Source organism: Falco rusticolus, chromosome 4 (assembly GCF_015220075.1).
Source record: "Falco rusticolus isolate bFalRus1 chromosome 4, bFalRus1.pri, whole genome shotgun sequence".
Lineage (NCBI taxonomy): Eukaryota > Metazoa > Chordata > Aves > Falconiformes > Falconidae > Falco > Falco rusticolus.
Window position 1 is genome coordinate 5,675,634 of NC_051190.1, and position 15,723 is coordinate 5,691,356.

At 49.2% G+C, this 15,723-nt stretch overlaps 1 protein-coding gene and 1 long non-coding RNA gene across 3 annotated transcripts in view; both read right to left on the reverse strand.

Annotated features, from left to right (window-relative positions):
* The window catches only part of SUSD3 (sushi domain containing 3), a gene marked incomplete at its 5' end in the record, with an annotated part of 34,623 nt that extends 29,422 nt beyond the window's left edge, over window positions 1-5,201 (reverse strand). Inside the window, 2 exons of the mRNA XM_037387178.1 lie at window positions 2,042-2,142; window positions 5,011-5,201. Of these exons, the coding sequence (XP_037243075.1) occupies window positions 2,042-2,142; window positions 5,011-5,201 (292 nt within the window). The remainder of the gene's footprint in view (window positions 1-2,041; window positions 2,143-5,010) is intronic.
* A 363-nt stretch (window positions 5,202-5,564) lies between these two features.
* On the reverse strand, window positions 5,565-14,262 carry LOC119147007. Of its 2 annotated transcripts, none has more exons than XR_005103918.1 (3): window positions 14,245-14,262; window positions 13,525-13,591; window positions 5,565-5,577 (listed from the first exon to the last, which is right to left on the reverse strand). It is a non-coding gene; the product is annotated as an uncharacterized LOC119147007 (long non-coding RNA). The 2 variants fall into 2 exon arrangements; XR_005103917.1 differs by lacking the exon at window positions 14,245-14,262 and adding an exon at window positions 13,683-13,702.
* Window positions 14,263-15,723: the final 1,461 nt, after the last annotated feature.

Genomic DNA, 15,723 nt, shown 5'->3' on the forward strand with positions numbered 1-15,723 from the left:
ATCGTGACGGAAGAAGCTATGTAGCGCTAATTTCTGCCCAGTGAAAATTGTCTTTGTTGTATAGTTGCAGACATGTGTTGGGAGGCTCCACTTTCTCATGGAAAAGGTCCGAAGACATCCTGGCTCTGCTGCAGTGGGAGCAACCAAACTGACAACATTTTGCCCCTTTAGAATGGACCGCATTTCTGGTCACAACTAACCCAGAAAGCGGTACATTATCTGCTGTCATTTGGGTAGTTTTGCCTCTGTGTTTTGAGGCTGACTTCTGATTTTTGAAATATCAATGTTTTGGGTCCAAAACACTGAGCTGATTTCATTCCCTCGCTGAAATTCAGAAGCCTAGACATAATTCATCTCTATAACCCAGGTAATTTAAGAGCAACTAGGGCAAAGTATTGCAGAATACCATAGGGAACAATCTTGCACCATGGAGGACTGTGCCAGAAGACCTAATCTCTTTTTCTTTCCTATTTTGTTCTGTTCTAGAGTTTCATGACAAGCACAAAAATCATGCCCTCAAAGCAGTAATAATGCCTGGTGCAAATGCTTAACCACTAAGATTAGCATCTTGCAGTACAGGAGATAAAACCAATTAGCTGAAATTCTGCAACTGTCACCTCTTTTACCTTATTTAATAGAAGGTTTCATTTTGATCTCTTGGGTAAAAAAGGAGAAATAACCCTGAAGAAATTACAAACCCATATATTCCAAGTTGTGTCACGTTCTGCCCTGTGGAAATGGAAATTCAAGATTAGTATTTTCCTCCCCAGCCTAAAAACTGAGCCGCATGTCAGGATCACAGGAACAAGGTGAAAAACCTCCTTGCAGTCTTTCTGCAGAGCGGCAGCGCTCTTGGCTTTGAAGAACAACTTTGCTTTTGCTTTCCTGGAAGAGCAACTGAGTTCTCAGTGACACGATTTCACAGTTTCTACACTGGCAAGGAAACTCACTTCAGACAAAAGCTGCATATAACAAAAGAACAGACACCTCGAGTCACACCAGAGCCCGGTGCTCACATCCCACCATGGCCACTAACAGTCATCCAGAGTATAACTGAGCAAATAGGTGGTGATGCCTCTTCCACTCTCCAGCAAACTGCAGCTTGTGTCTGCCCTAAGCCAGAGATCACATCTCTCCCCTCAAACAGCGTCTGCTAGGTAATTTCTTCCATGACTTGGTCTGGAGGTAGCATCCACTGGGTCCTGCAGCACATTCCACCTCCTCTAGGCAGCCTCTCTTCTCCCCTGGGTGGGGAAGGCAGAGGGACAGGGCGGAACCGCAGCTACAGGCAACAACCCAGCAGCAAGACACCCACTAATTCATAACCTGGTATAGTGATTGTTCCTCATGTTCTGTATTTCCCTCCTACATTCCCTTTGTCTGTGGCTGCACTGATGTGTTTATAGATGCATCTATATGTTTACAGAAGCATGTGCTGCCCTGGTCTGAAAGAGCTACAGGATTGCATTGAGGAATGAGAGAGGAATCACAGCAAAAAACAAGGCACCACCCTGGAAAAACAGAGGGCGAGAGCCCCCAGCTTCAGAAACACGGAGACTAAAAATAACGACACACCTTTGTTACTCCTTCCTCTTTTTCCTGTTTCACCCAAAGAGCCCCCAGTATAATCTGAGCAGCCTCAGAGGCAACAGCAACTCGGCAGCTGGGCTGACAACAGCACCCGTGCTTCATGGCAATTTCTGCAGGGCAGAAAAGTGCTCAGGTCACCACCGACATGAGCATTTCAGAATTTCAGAAGCTTTTCCAGATAATATAATGAGCCTGGCAAGAGATGGTCGATGAGTATCTGTCCATAGTAAACTACCGCAGAAAGGTAGTAATACTGTAACGCTGCTGTGACAGCAAAACAACCACAGGACGATACAGAACACATAAAAACATCTGTTTCATTTAAAAATGTAAGAGGCTGAACTGAAGAAGGCTTCTTAGCTTCAAGACATTTACTGCCTCCCTCCACCCCAGGCTCCCACTCTGCACATTTGCCCTTCTGATAGGCAGGATATATGAGCAACGCGCTGACCTTGCCAAAGCGTGCGGCAGGCTCCCACGGCTCCTTTTGCAAGTGCGCTGCTGAGCCTCCTCAAGCACAGGGTGGAATCATCCTCCTCGCTCAAGGTGAGACTGTCAGAGGGAGAAACCGGTCCTCAAAAAGTAGGCAAGACCAGGAAAAGCAGAGGGTGTTTGAATTTCACAGCTGTGTTTCAGGAAGCTGTAAGGCCCTTTAAGTGCTACAGGCATCAGCCTGTGACAAGGAACTTCATTTAAACTTCCCTCTCATTCACACATTAATTCAAATGGAAATCTTGCCACATTTGTTTTTTTATCCTCTGCAAAAGGAACCTGTGAGGGAGGTTGTCCATGCAGATCTTTATTATCACCCTGTTGCTCATGGCCTGAAATTTTACAAGGGGTCCAACCAAAGCAGCATGAAAAATGGTCACCAATAATAACACGATACAAGGAAAGATACCGTGTAACACTTGTCATCAGCTTTCTCTAGAGGTCACTTCTCCAGCAAATACTGCTGTATAAATAACATGGTCACATTTAAATTAAGCATCCTGAACAAGACTTTAATTTAAAATTAACCAAGTAGTCATAATTTTAGCTAAGCCACTCAGCTATAACAGCAGCACGTCAGCCTAACCCCATACATTTGTAGTAACAAATGGATCTTCAACAAAGGTGAAATCTGTACAGATGGTGAAGGCCACGACAAACCCCCATGAAGTAGCAGGACAATAAGAGGAGAAGGGAGTAGGGAGCATGACACTCAGCAAAGGTCTGGCAAAGCCCCATGTGCCACAAGCATCTCTGCTGGTCCTGCAACAGATGCAGCAGCTACATGCAGGCACAGCCGTGCCCTGACCCCGCGTGCTCCCTTTTTATTTCAGTTTAGCACTTTACTGAGAAATTCCTGCTCCATGGCTCTGGTGTAGCTGGTTTGGAAAAAAAATGGTGTTTGTTGTTCTCATGGGAGACACGGCTGAGAGAAGCCAGGTTTGTAGATACCTGAGGGATTAATTTACGGTGGATTTCTAGTCTGACTGCCAATACTTTTTATGTATTTTTTTTGGTGGATCCTGCATTTCTGGGAGTTTTGCCACAGATCTTCACAAGGCAAGATCAGCCCAGGCAAGAACAGAAAGGCTGAGCGTAATGTGGGATGTGCCACTTCCAAACCTCACCTTAATTGTGGGCAAACCCAGGCCCAGAAGACAATTTGACACAACAAATAAAAGCACCTAAATATACACGATTTTGCAAAAGAAAAAAGTCAATAATCAGTAACATTAGCATCAAATGAGAGCAACAGGGTCTACACTGTGTTTGAGTTGTTACATCTCTAAGTAGATTTCCCAGAACTTGTTTTGCATTTTTCAGATGAACGGCTCTATTAAATTCAAATTAAATGCACAGTTAAGCACATTCAGGGGATGCAATTTAAAGCGTTGCTGCGCTCTTAGCCCAAACACATTTGCTCATTTCTATCAGCACAACAAAATCAGGTCATTGATAAAAACTGTTAGAACTGCACATGCAAATTAAAGCACAGTGATATGTGGGGACAGGCTGCGATGGAGAAGGAGGTCCCTGAATTGTCAGGAGCTCTCAGCCCTGCTTGCACTGAAGACGGGGAAAAAACCCTGCCTGCCCTGCGATGGCTGGGAGAAGCCTGGGCAGGCAGCGCAGTGCCGGCAGCAGCTCCCACCGCCCACCCTGGCTGCCAGGCCCCGCAGCCCACCGTGGCCGTGGCCGGGGGTCCCGCCGCCCGAGCCAGCATGCCGGGGGCCGCGGCTCTGCCTCCCCCCGGGCCCGGCAACTCGCAGGGGCTACAGCCCCCACGCAGTGTGCACGTCCCACCCGTGTCGGGGCCAGACCCTCCATCAGCTGCCATTACCGTCAAGTTAATCGGGCCCACGTGAGCCAAAGAGGTTTTGAAGGGATGTTATGATCTAGGCGATCAAATTGAATAAAAACACTGCGGGCGGGGGGGGGGGTTGGAGAGAAAAAAGGAAGCAAAAACGCTTTGAGCGGTTGCTCTCCCCACAGCCCAGTGCATTATCCTGTTCCACTACCACACCGCTGCCTCCATCCAGCCGACTCCCGTCCCCCCGGCGGCGGATGCTCCCCGAAGCCCAGCAGCTCCCGGGGGCTGCCCGTGGGCGGCCGCTGCGCCCTCCCCGCCCGCAGCGCTCCGGGCTGCGCGGCCGCGCATCGCTCCGCACCGCCGGGACCCGGCCGCGGCTCCCCTACGCCAGCCCCGGGGCTTCTCATTACACCCCAGCGGAGACCCGGCAGTCGTGTCCCGTCCCCCCTCCCCCCCCGCCACACCGCAGGGCTCTGCCCTCCCGTCGCTACCGGGGCTCCGGCAGCCACCCCCGGGGGTGACCCGCCGGGGGGACCCTGAGGAGGGGGCTGCTGGGCAAGCCGCGATCAGACACCCGTCCCTGGGGGGCGCGGGACGGCCCCACCGCGCAGCCCGGGCCAGCACCGTAGCTCCTTCCCACGGGAGCCGTCGCCCCCCGCCCCGGCAGCCGGCACGCAGCCCCGGCACAGCCCTCAGGGCCGCCGGGACCCCCCAGCCGCCTCCCGCGCCCGGCGCCGCGCTGGGACGATGGCCCGAGGCGTTCGGTCCCTGAGAACTTCGGGGTGGGGGGTGGCGAGGCTACCCCCAGGGCCTGGGGCCGGCACAGAGCGGGGGGGGGGCCTGCCTGGAGAAGCGGTCCCGACCTGAAGGGGAAGCGCGGGGGAGTAACGCAGCCCTGGCCGGGGGGCCCCGCGCCCCTTCCCGGGGGACACACAGCGCTGCCGGGGGTCCCGCACCCTGCCCGGGCACCCCGCAGCCCTACGCGGGGTGGCTCCCGCGCCCTGCTCGGGCTCCGGCGCTGCCCCCCGGCATCCCCCCCCCTGCCCCCCGGCGCGGCGCCGGAGGGAACTTGTGCGGGGGCCGCCGCGGGACCCCGCGGGCCGGGGCCGCGCTCGTACCTGCGTATCCGCGGGGGCCGCCGCCGTCCCGACCGGGCGCGGCGCTCCGCGGCACGTCCAGCCCCGGCGCCGTGGCTGCCGGCATGGCTCCGCCGAGCCCCGCCGCGCCGCGCCCGGCCGCGCCGCCCGGCAGGTGCAGCCCGCGCCCGCCTCCGCCGGGGCCGGGCCGGGGCGGGGGGGCCGCCGTCCCGCCAGCCCCCGCCGGGCGCCCGCCCGCGGCCCCTCCGCCGGCAGCCGCGGGGAGCGGGGCCGGCGGCTCGGGGCGAGCGGCCGCGGTCACCGGTCCTCGCCGCGCTGTGTCACCCCCCGCCGGCTGCCCCGCCGGCACCCGCCGCTCGGCCCGGCCTCCCGCAGCGGCCTGGCGGGGGCGCGGCACCGGGCGGGGGTGGGTTGCCTGCCCTGTCCGCTGCCTGCTCTGCCTGCTGCCTGCTCTGCCGCTGCCTGCTCTGCCTGCTGCCCGCCCTCCCGCTGCCTGCTCTGCCTGCTGCCCTGCCCTGCCTGCTGCCCTGCCTGCTCCCCCCTCTGCCTGCCCAGCCTGCCCCTGCCTGCTCTGCCTGCTGCACTGCCCTGCCTGCTGCCCCCTCTGCCTGCCCTGTCTGCTTCGCCCCCCACTGTCTGCCCTCCCTGCCCTCCCGCTGTCCACCCTGCCCTCCCGCTGTCCACCCTGCCTGGCCTGCCTGCTGCCTGCCTGCTGCCTGCCCTCGGTCCCCAGTGTGGCCAGGCAGTGCACACAGCCCAGAGAGCCTCCGGTGGGGCAGACTGGTCTCATGGGTCTGGACTTCTCACTGCAAACGTGCTGCCTGCTGCTCATTGTGCCATTATGTGCCAGGAGACGCATCTCTCACACACTTGCTGCTGACGATCTTCAAAGTTGTGTTTATATCTAAAACTGAACTGAATGGGTAGAGCCAAGATCCATCCTCTTCCCACCTGGAGGCTGGACAGCACACACCGACGTGCGCCGGCTGCTCAGTGAAACCCAAGCACCTTGCGCTCCCTTCATGTGTCTCGCGGTGCCCATCACACCCAGGCCCGAGCACCCACAGCCACTGACCGCCCGAGCAGCACTACCTCAAGCGGGTGAGCTTGGGTCTCAGCAGTGTTTGGTGAGATCATTGCTTTGCTGACACTGGCAGTAGATTCAGAAAAGTACTTTAGTGGTTTGCACCGCGTGTCCAGGAAAAGCAAGAGGAGGAACAGCAGGCTCTTCTGAAGGCGCTCTGCTTGTTGGTGCTGAGCATATGGGCTGGGGCCCACACTAAGCACTGTGGCTATTAACACTCACTCTGCTTGTTTTACCCTCTCATTATTTTTTTCACACGGAATTAGAAGGAAAAAAAGTCTGCAGGAGCAGATTGGAGAGATGAAATTCCAAGATGCACCAAAGAAAGAGAAAATCTCCTAAGGCTCTTCCGACAACATGCAATGGAGCGGAATTGTACCCATGGGGAGTGGTGACACAGCTTCTCTGTGCTGCTGGACATAGCACTCTTTCCTGTAAGCTTATTTGGCAGGGAGTCCATAGAAATATTGCAGACGTAAAGGGCTGCTATTTCCATCTTTACAACTAAAACACATTTTTAAAGTAATACTTGGTTGCATTATAGCAAAAGAACAACATTTTTTAAAAGGCTTCAGCTTACAAATTAGGGCTGTATTTCCAGTAATGCCAAATACTCATAAATCTAATTTAAGTCAACAAGGAACTATAACTCCCGCCATCGAGCCCTTCGCGTCTGTGAAGCCAGAGGAATACCAAAACCAGGTGGTTTTTTCCTTAAGGCATTTTTGCAGCTGCTATTATACAATTAAAGTTGAACTCAACTGTGTTGCAAGTCAAATATTTTCTTACAGGCGCTTAGGGAAGTAAGTTCAGAAGCAGCATCTGAATCCCACTCACCTCATGCCAGCGCTTAGCTGTGCTTCGTAACAGAAAGCATAAAGCATCGCCCAGCCAGAGCTGGTTTTGCTTAAGCATGCCCCGGAGCACCGCAGGCCAGGCAGCCCTGGCTGTAACCTCCCAGGAGGAAGCCCCCTGCCCCACCTTCAGGGCGAGCGCTTGTGTGGGGAAGCTGTGGGGCCTTAGCACTTGCCAGCAGTGGAAGTCTTGCTGATGATTTTAATGGAGAAGGTGGCCAATTCCATTGACCTGATGTCTACAATCCTTATTTAAAATCCAGCTGTAATAAAGGGGAATTTTGCCCAAGTTAGGTGCTGTCATCTGCCATCATCAACAATGGTGACATGATTTCACTTTTAAAGCCACCCCTCCCACGCAAATATGCTTTGAATTTAGCAAAAAAAGAAATATCTCATGAGTATAGTGGGAACAAACACAAGAAAAAAAGATGAGAGAGAAGGAAGAGAACAGAGAGCGCATCTTAGAAATGATGAAAGCTTCCATGCTGCAGCCCAGCTTTTCCCTGCTGGCCCGCTTATCTCACTGTCAGTGTCAGGGGAAGCTGTGCAACCCCAACCAGACACTTGTTGCCCTTGTGTAGGGTTGGTTTAGCTGTTGGATTTTGCTAAGCTGCCCTAAGGCACCGACTTTCTTGTAATCCCAGTTATTAGGGCTGCTTAAGGCATGCCAAGGGCACAAGGCTGCTGAAGCGACAGCCTCCCTTATGGCGCTGCCTGCTTGGCCCAGCTGGCTGCAGGGCAGGGATGCGCTCCCCAGCCTGGCCCTGGCAACTTCCCAGCCCTCCAGCAGCAGCAACCCGCTCTCTAGCTCTCTGCCTCCCTGCAGCCAGCCCTGCTGCCACCTCCTCCTTACCCTCTCCTCCCTTTGAGCTGCAGGACCCGCCTGCTGCAGCTGAACACCAGCCCCTCAACCTCCAGGCAATGAAACTTGGTTTTGCCTACATTGCTCAGACGCCTTGAGCGGGCTGTGTTGCTTACTTAGTAACTCTTGAAAAGGATAGCAGCTCTCAGCCACAGGTTTCTGTTTAATCAGGTAACACGTGCATAGGTGTTATTGCCTCCTCAGGCTCTGCAGTTAGGTTACTGAAGGAAGAACGAGACCCTGAGAAGTGGCAATGAAATAATCCACTGGGTTGGAAGAACTGTCCCTGCCCCCAGGGTACCCCTGAACAGCAGTGTGCCGCTGCCCCAGGGAGGCGGATTCACGATGCTCCGCAGCTTCTCCTCCTCCCAGCTACAGGCTTTCACACTGGCCCTTCTGCTGTCTCTGACAGCCAGGTGTGCTGGCAAAACCTGCCAACCCAGCAAAACCAGAAGGTGAAAGCAGCCTCTTCCCCCTTGCCTCAGCGCGGGGGCTGTTATCCACACCCAGGCTTTGTGAAACTGGAACCTGAAGCCCTTGCCTTGTCTTTCAGCTACAACAGCTACTGATGGCTTCAGCTGCCCTGCCTGGTGCAAGGTCTGCCTGGGAGACTGCAGTCTCAGATGCAATCAAAGAGTCCTGCATGGAGCAATGGCATAAGGACCCTTCCAGAGGAGAAATGGCCCAGAGCACACTGTCTGCCTGACTGCCACCTTTGAGCCTCTGCTTACAGACAGCAGCATTCTCTATGTCCAACCTCTTTGCAAGAGCAACAGGAGCCAGACAGTTCACCCCCATGGTACTGACCTCGGAAAGGGGAACAGGGTAAGAGGACCTCATCAGAAACCAGCCCCTGAGGAAGAGCCAGCAGGGTCAAATCCTCCCACACAGACCAGAGACTGTTGGTGGCCACTGGACTGGAGGCACAGGACACACCTGCTTGTCAGCAAGGGCTTGAGGAGGATCAGAGAGTAGAAGCTGGCAGGACCAAGCACCAGAGAGAACAGGGTGTTAGAAGCAAGGAGGTATCCTTTTGAAAACCTGAATATGTGCCCAAGCGAGGAAAGTAGAAAATCTGGCAGGTTAAACGTGAAAGGCACAAAAAAGAGACCAAGAGTGGAAGAACAATTTGCAAAAGACATCAAAACAAATCATACATTTGTCTTTGGATGCCTTACAGGCAGGAAGTCTGTCACAGAACCGGTGGGGTCCTTGATCACGATCTGAAAGAAGCGCTCAGAGGAGACAAGGTCATAGCACAAAGGCTAAATTAATTCTTTGCCTACCCTGGAGGAAAATAGAGAGGAAAGCCAGAGCCCCTCTACGAGGGGGATGCACGAGATGGTCTGTGTGTAGGCAGAGGTTGCTGTGGAACATGTAGGCAAAGAACACGCATTTCAGCAGAAGTGCAAAAGAAATTCCAGATGAAAGAATCAAATTAATTTTTAACGAGGATGCATAACCTCTCACTTAAAATCTTCTTGGTGACCCAAGGTCTGAAATAGAGGAAATGCGACACCTGTTTTTTACAAGGAATTCTTTTGGATGGGACCTCAGAAACTACTGGTTGGTCAGCCTGAAATCTGTACCAGCCACTATAATAGAAAATGTTTCAGCACATAAGATCAGTGAACACATTAGTACATTTAATATACTGGGGAAAAGTCAACACGGGTTTTATGAACGGAAGTAAGTTAGATCTCACAAATCCTCTGGAGACGTTTAAAGGAGTCAACAGGCCAGAAGATAGGGAAAATCTAGCTGATATTTTCTATATGGATTTTCATAAAAGGGCTCTCAGCAATATCTCTTCTGAAAGGGCTTCGAACAGCTATGGCACAACAGGAAAGGACCCTGCACCAACAAAAGAAGTGATTAAAGGTGGGAATAAAGGGCTGCTTTTCCCAGCACAGAGGAGCAATGATGAGAACTCCTCAGGGCAGGGGAAATTAATCTGATTTTGGAGTGAGAAATACTGCACACAGGGACCTGGAGAGTCATTTCTGCCAGGGGCAAGCTGCCTATGCCCACGTCAAACTCCATTTCAGCTCCTCTGCTGGCTCACTTGGGCTATCAGTGGTGCAGAGGAGCCGTGGTAGCAGTGACAGCTCATGGCTGATCACAAGAAGTGACCCACTCACGTGCTGCAAAAAACCCAGTGTAGTTTCCTTTTGTCTAGTGACCCTACACTTTTTCCCCCAAAAGACGTAGGCAGAGGAGGTGGTGGATTCAGCATGGAGCCATAGCTCAGGAACCATTTTCTTGTTCTACGATTTAGAATAGTGCAGTGCCACAATATAGAAAAAATACAGCAGCACACAGCTATGTTTATCCCATCAGAGTCTGAAAACATTAAGCTCATTTGAAGAGGGAACATTTTTGTTCCCTCCGTAACAGAAATGAATAAATACAGTGTGACAGGCCAAGTGGCATCAATATACATATCATTTTGCCAGTAGCTTGGAAAAACAAACATTCTGAGAACAACCATTTATGTCTTCAATACAAGATAAAGTGTTGCTGTGTATACTCGCACACAGACTATCTCCTCCAGCATTGTTCAGAGCTAATCAGCATGGTTAGAGTTAAGCAGACACGGCCTTACAAATTCATGTTTGGTTTGGGATTTGGTGCCTGTGGTAATCTGGCATATGTCACACTTTATTCTCCAGCTTAATTTCTTAGCATTATAATGGAAAGCAAATAATGATCATTCTAGTTCCCTATTTAAATTGTTTGTGCTGATTACGGGAATAAGAAAACAAAATAAATGGTAAAAACATGCAAATCCCTACACTACAAACATGCATGCTGCATCGCACCGTAGGGGTGGGGTCTGACAGCCCTGGGCCCTGCTACAAACATGCAAGAGTGTCCTGCAAAGCAGCCTCAGGTTTGCTGAGCTTTTGCAATCCCTGTTTAAGCTCAAATAGCCTTTGAGCTGGTAGAGACGTTTTTAAGAGGCACAGTATCAGAATTAATACGCATAAAGGAACAGGAAATAAATAATAAAGAACAATGGGAGGAACTGGGGAAGGAGGGGCAGAAAGCAACTGGTTTGTTATTAAAAATAAAGTAAAAACTGTGTGTGTGTGACGCTTCCAGGCTCCCAGCAGGGCAGACAAGCCAGAGGACAGTCCACAAAAACGTGTCTGACAGCGGGTTGCAGGGAATGAGATGGTGTTTCAGCAAGGGGTAAGAAAACTACGGAGGCTTGCCACCCATGGGTGCTGCCTGTTGGGGGCTGATGGCTGGCACCCAAGGAAAAGCTACACTGCAGAGCTGAGGAGCATGATACCTGGAGAGCAGATAGGAGCTCACATGGACACCAAGGCCTGGGGGGTTCCAGCAGGGACAACCTGAAGAAGAAAAGATCAAATTTCAGGTTCCCCCCCTCCCGTCCCCTAAAAGATGGGCATTTCAAAGCAGAAAACTGCATTCCCCCAGGATTTGGAACTGAGCTAGAATTGCATTAGGTGTCCTAGATATGAACACCCCGAAAGTTGCTGCAGTCAGATATTAGGGTACTGTTCAGACTGCGACTTGCTCTAACAAATAAGATTTTTGTCTTTTTTTTAATAAAGTCTTTATAGTTAAGATCTGAATGTGAAAACAGTTTCAAAAATCAGGAGCCACTTCCAAAGAAAAGATGCTGTGAGGCATTAAGTACAGGGATTGTATGGTGGAACAAAAATGTGAGTAAGCAGGGGGATTTTTCTCTCCACTTAAGACCTAGAGCTCTTGGAAAGCAGATCTGCTGTGAAAATCAGGGCGCTGCTGATTTGAGACAGAAGCAGCTTTCTGCAGAAGCATGTCTCCAGGCATTATCAAGCAGCATAATTCACCATGGGGGGTTTAGTTCCTCAGAAAGAGGATGCCCTCCCTCCTTGGGAACCACCAGAAAAGAGGCAGAAGAAATCACAAAGACCGTGGCCAACGACAGCTTGTACTCAATATTCAGAACTGAGCTTGGGTTTCTGCATTGCAGCCCCTATCACCAGGGCACCCCTTCCTCAGGGGTGCAAATCCAGCCTCAGGGCTGAGATAACGTGAGCAAACATAGAGGATTTAAGATGAAGTTGCGGGACACAAAATGCGAGACTGACAGGATGCTGAGCCTGATGCCACAGACAGGATTTGTATCGGTTCACCACGTTACCAGCAGTAGTGAGATGGCCTGTTTTAAAGCGTGTGAAGAGGAGAACATTGACAGGTTCACAAATAAACTCAAAGGTCAAAAGATAATTTTTAAATTAGCCCCAAGAAGATGGGCAAAGTTAATTCCTATTATATGTTAGTGAAAAAATACTGAAGCCAGCAAGAGCTTGGGTTCCAACCGCAGTTGATTTTGAGCTGGTACATCTTCACAGCGTGTGACATTTTGCACTAATATGGATTCTGAGCAAAGGCATGAAATGTGTTCCTGAATGTACTTCTTTTTCTTAAACTGAAAATAAATGCACACTTCTATGTCCTGGGTTTTCTCTTGAAAACAAAAACTAGCCAGGGCACAAGCAATGTACTCCTAAAAGTTCAAATTTACACCAGCAAGAACAAGCACAGTAGTCATCACCTTTGCAAAAGCTCATTAAAGGAGTTATTTCCCCCCCACAGGACTTGTCAATCTGATTTCACAGACAAGGAAAGTCATTATTAGGATATTTATGTTAATTTTATTTTCCCACCACAAACTAACCCCCGGAGCTACAGTCATCCAAAATGCATTGTGTGATCTGGCAGCACTCCAAACCCCGCTGACTCCCCTCCCGTAATTAGTACCTTTTACTTCATTGTATCCACTCAGTCTTTGTACCTTGAGCCTCCATGAAACCTCAGGTGCTTATTTTTAATGAGTACAGCAATGAAGAAAATATATTCCTGACAGGAGTTATGAAGAGAGATGTCAGCAACTTCTGAAAGTGCAAGCTATACATTTGCTGGTGGCTAGAGTAAGTCAAGTGGATCTACTTGCTCGCTGTTTATTACTCTGTGTAAAATACAGTTACACTTTATGCAGGCAGCTTTATGCAGGCAGTTTTCTGTAATAACCATTTGTTAGAGCCTACCCTGTAATAGCACAAACAGAAGAACTATAGCTTAAATATTTGGCCTGAAGCAAAAACCTGTGCGGTTACTGATGTGCATTGTTGTTAGAATTACCTGTGTATTGAATTATATTAACAAGGGCTATTAAGTGAGATGGTTTCAAGTCCATCTGATTCAAGCAAGAAACAATTTAGTCTAATAAAAAAGACAAGAGTAGCAGTATTTCTGACCCAAGTCTGCCAGGTGTGCAGTTACAGAAAATATTTAATTCTGCAAGTGATAACGTGGCTTACTTGAGCTTACTGAGAATTGCTGGGCTTTGGCTACAGCCCTCCCACAGCTCCATTCTCAAAGAAATGTGCGGAGGAACTTCCAGGAGATCTAACCTGTCTGTCAGGAGAAAACTCAATTCACTTGCTAGCAGCGCTACAAGACCCCTTGTGTGTGGTCAGCCAGTTTCTTTTGCCCTCTGATGGCCCCTGATGAAACCAGTCTCTGCTACCCCAATAATCAAATGGAACATGGTAATACCAGAGCAATACAACCAGCGGATCTGCAAGTGATATCACAGGCACAAATGAAATATTAAAAGCTAAAAAAGGCAAAAAAGATCTCAGGAAATATTTGCCCATAGCATCCAGGAGACTGTTCTCAGGTTTCAAGGGAAGCAGCATTAAAAGACTCACCTTTATTCAGGGTGGTCTTCTTGACTGCCAGATGTCCACAGGTTCTCAGATGCTTCCAACCTAAACGCTGGAAGGATAGCAGCACAAGAGAGAAAAGAGTGAGCAGAATTAGATGACACATAAAAACTAAGTTAAGAAAATAAAATAATGAAATGAACCTTTTTTTCCCACAAAAGGCAGCCAGGCCCTTCCATGGTTAGCCAGAAGGAACGACTCTGCTGGACATCTCTCAAGGCTCCAAAATGTTTAAGAACTAACGCTGCTGTTGTCAAAACGACAGATTCAGGGAAAGAGGAAAAGTTACATTTCAAACAATACTAGTAATGAAAAAAAAATGAGTGTCAATGCACAAGTTGCTCAGCACAGCACTCCACAGTAATTGAGGACAACAGATATTCAGTGAGCAGATGCATGAAATGGCTGCAGCCACACAGAGTAGAGGATCCCAGTCACCTGGCCACAAAGAGAGAGAAAAAGAGAAATAGAGACGTGAAATTATGCATGGTTTGCCATTTCATTTCCTACACTGGGGTTCAGGCCAACTACACTCTGCCATAGAGGTCAGTGCCAGCCGGAGCTGGTTGAATAGCAAAGTACACAAGCAAACATGAAAATATTTTCCTGAATATGAAAAGCAGAGCTCAGCTGGCCAAAGCGTGCAGAATGCTCCCACTCCTGCTGGCACGCGTTTCCCCAGACAGCAGAGCTGTTTGAAGGTACCTGTAAATATGCGCAGTGCTCCTGAAGTTGTACAAAAGCTTTTCCAGCGAAAATTGTAATCCAGGGTATGCCCTTAGTAGTCACTGCAGTTTAACTGACAAAAAAGGTATCGTATTAGCAACTGAGGCTAGCTTTAGTAACTATTGAAATGAGGGAGAAAAAGGCGAGGGGAGAAACGCTCCCATGTACAATTAGTGATCGTTAATGGAAATTACTTACATCAGTTAAAATTAATTACAAATTACATTTACTCTATGTTATAGTAAAATTGCCAGAGAGCTTTCTAAGGACAGTAAGCTATCTGGTTACTAGAATACATAATTTCTTGGTTGTCTGCCTTGCTTTAGTATTTCATATCCAACACTAAGTGAAAAAGCAATACAACTGTGTCACATCTTTGGAGACTGTGTTCACAGCTGAGTGGTAAGTGAATACGTCCTAAAAATACCATGAACTGGATGCGTTTCAGGCTATCCAGTCAAAATGATAAACTTTCCATTTAAAAACCATCCATGTACTGTTGAAGTAGCACGTTCATCTCTCATTCTGCAGTCACATGAATGACAAAGCTGAAGTTTTATGTGCTGAGATCCTGCACTTAGTAAAGGCAACGGCACAATTCCCACCGTAGCCGGAGCTTCTGGTCACTGGGTACTTGTCTCTAGACTGAGCCATCATGGCAGTGGAATATGTGGAAACATCGTATGTGTTCATACGTTCCTACAAAATAATCATTTGGCTAAACACAGGTGAACCATAAATAATGATTCTCCTAAATCAGGAATCTAGCAAGCAATAAGCTGGAAATAAAATTATGAAAAATCAAGGTTGCTGGAATTCAGAAACCTGACTGCAAATTAGCAGATAATGAGAACTCAAATCAAAAACCTACAGCCTAAAATTGCTGGCACCAAGACAACAAAACTTTGAGAAGCTTTGAGAAAGACCACTTTCTTATTTCTGCATCTGTTTACTAAGTTGCATTGTACCATGGGTTGTGTTCTGCTAAAAATTACCCCTGTGTGCATTGATCTGTGTAGGAGTTATTTCACTGTGGTATCCCATCATAACACCATCACCACGAGTACCACAATGGACTATTGTATGATCAGCATAGCTGGAAGGAAAATTCTCTTCTAGCTGCTGGACATAGGAAAAAATCCCGGTGTAGTCCTTAGCCAACAAAATAGACAATACATAATGCTACCATATAATATCTCCTCCTAACAGAAACTGGAAGGGAAAGAACTACTGACTGGCACAGTGGTTTCATCTTGGGATGGGTTATGATGACAGGAGATCCCTGTCTCCTAAATTAGCTTATTTTTAAAATAACTGCGTAAAAGGGAATAAACATAATCTGAAGAGAGTTGTGAGAATTACATGACTTGTTGCTGCCATTGAACTTAGAAAGTTCAAGCGGAAAACATGATTTTCCTACAAACCCAGGATTACAGATGCAATGGAGTTTAATGATGG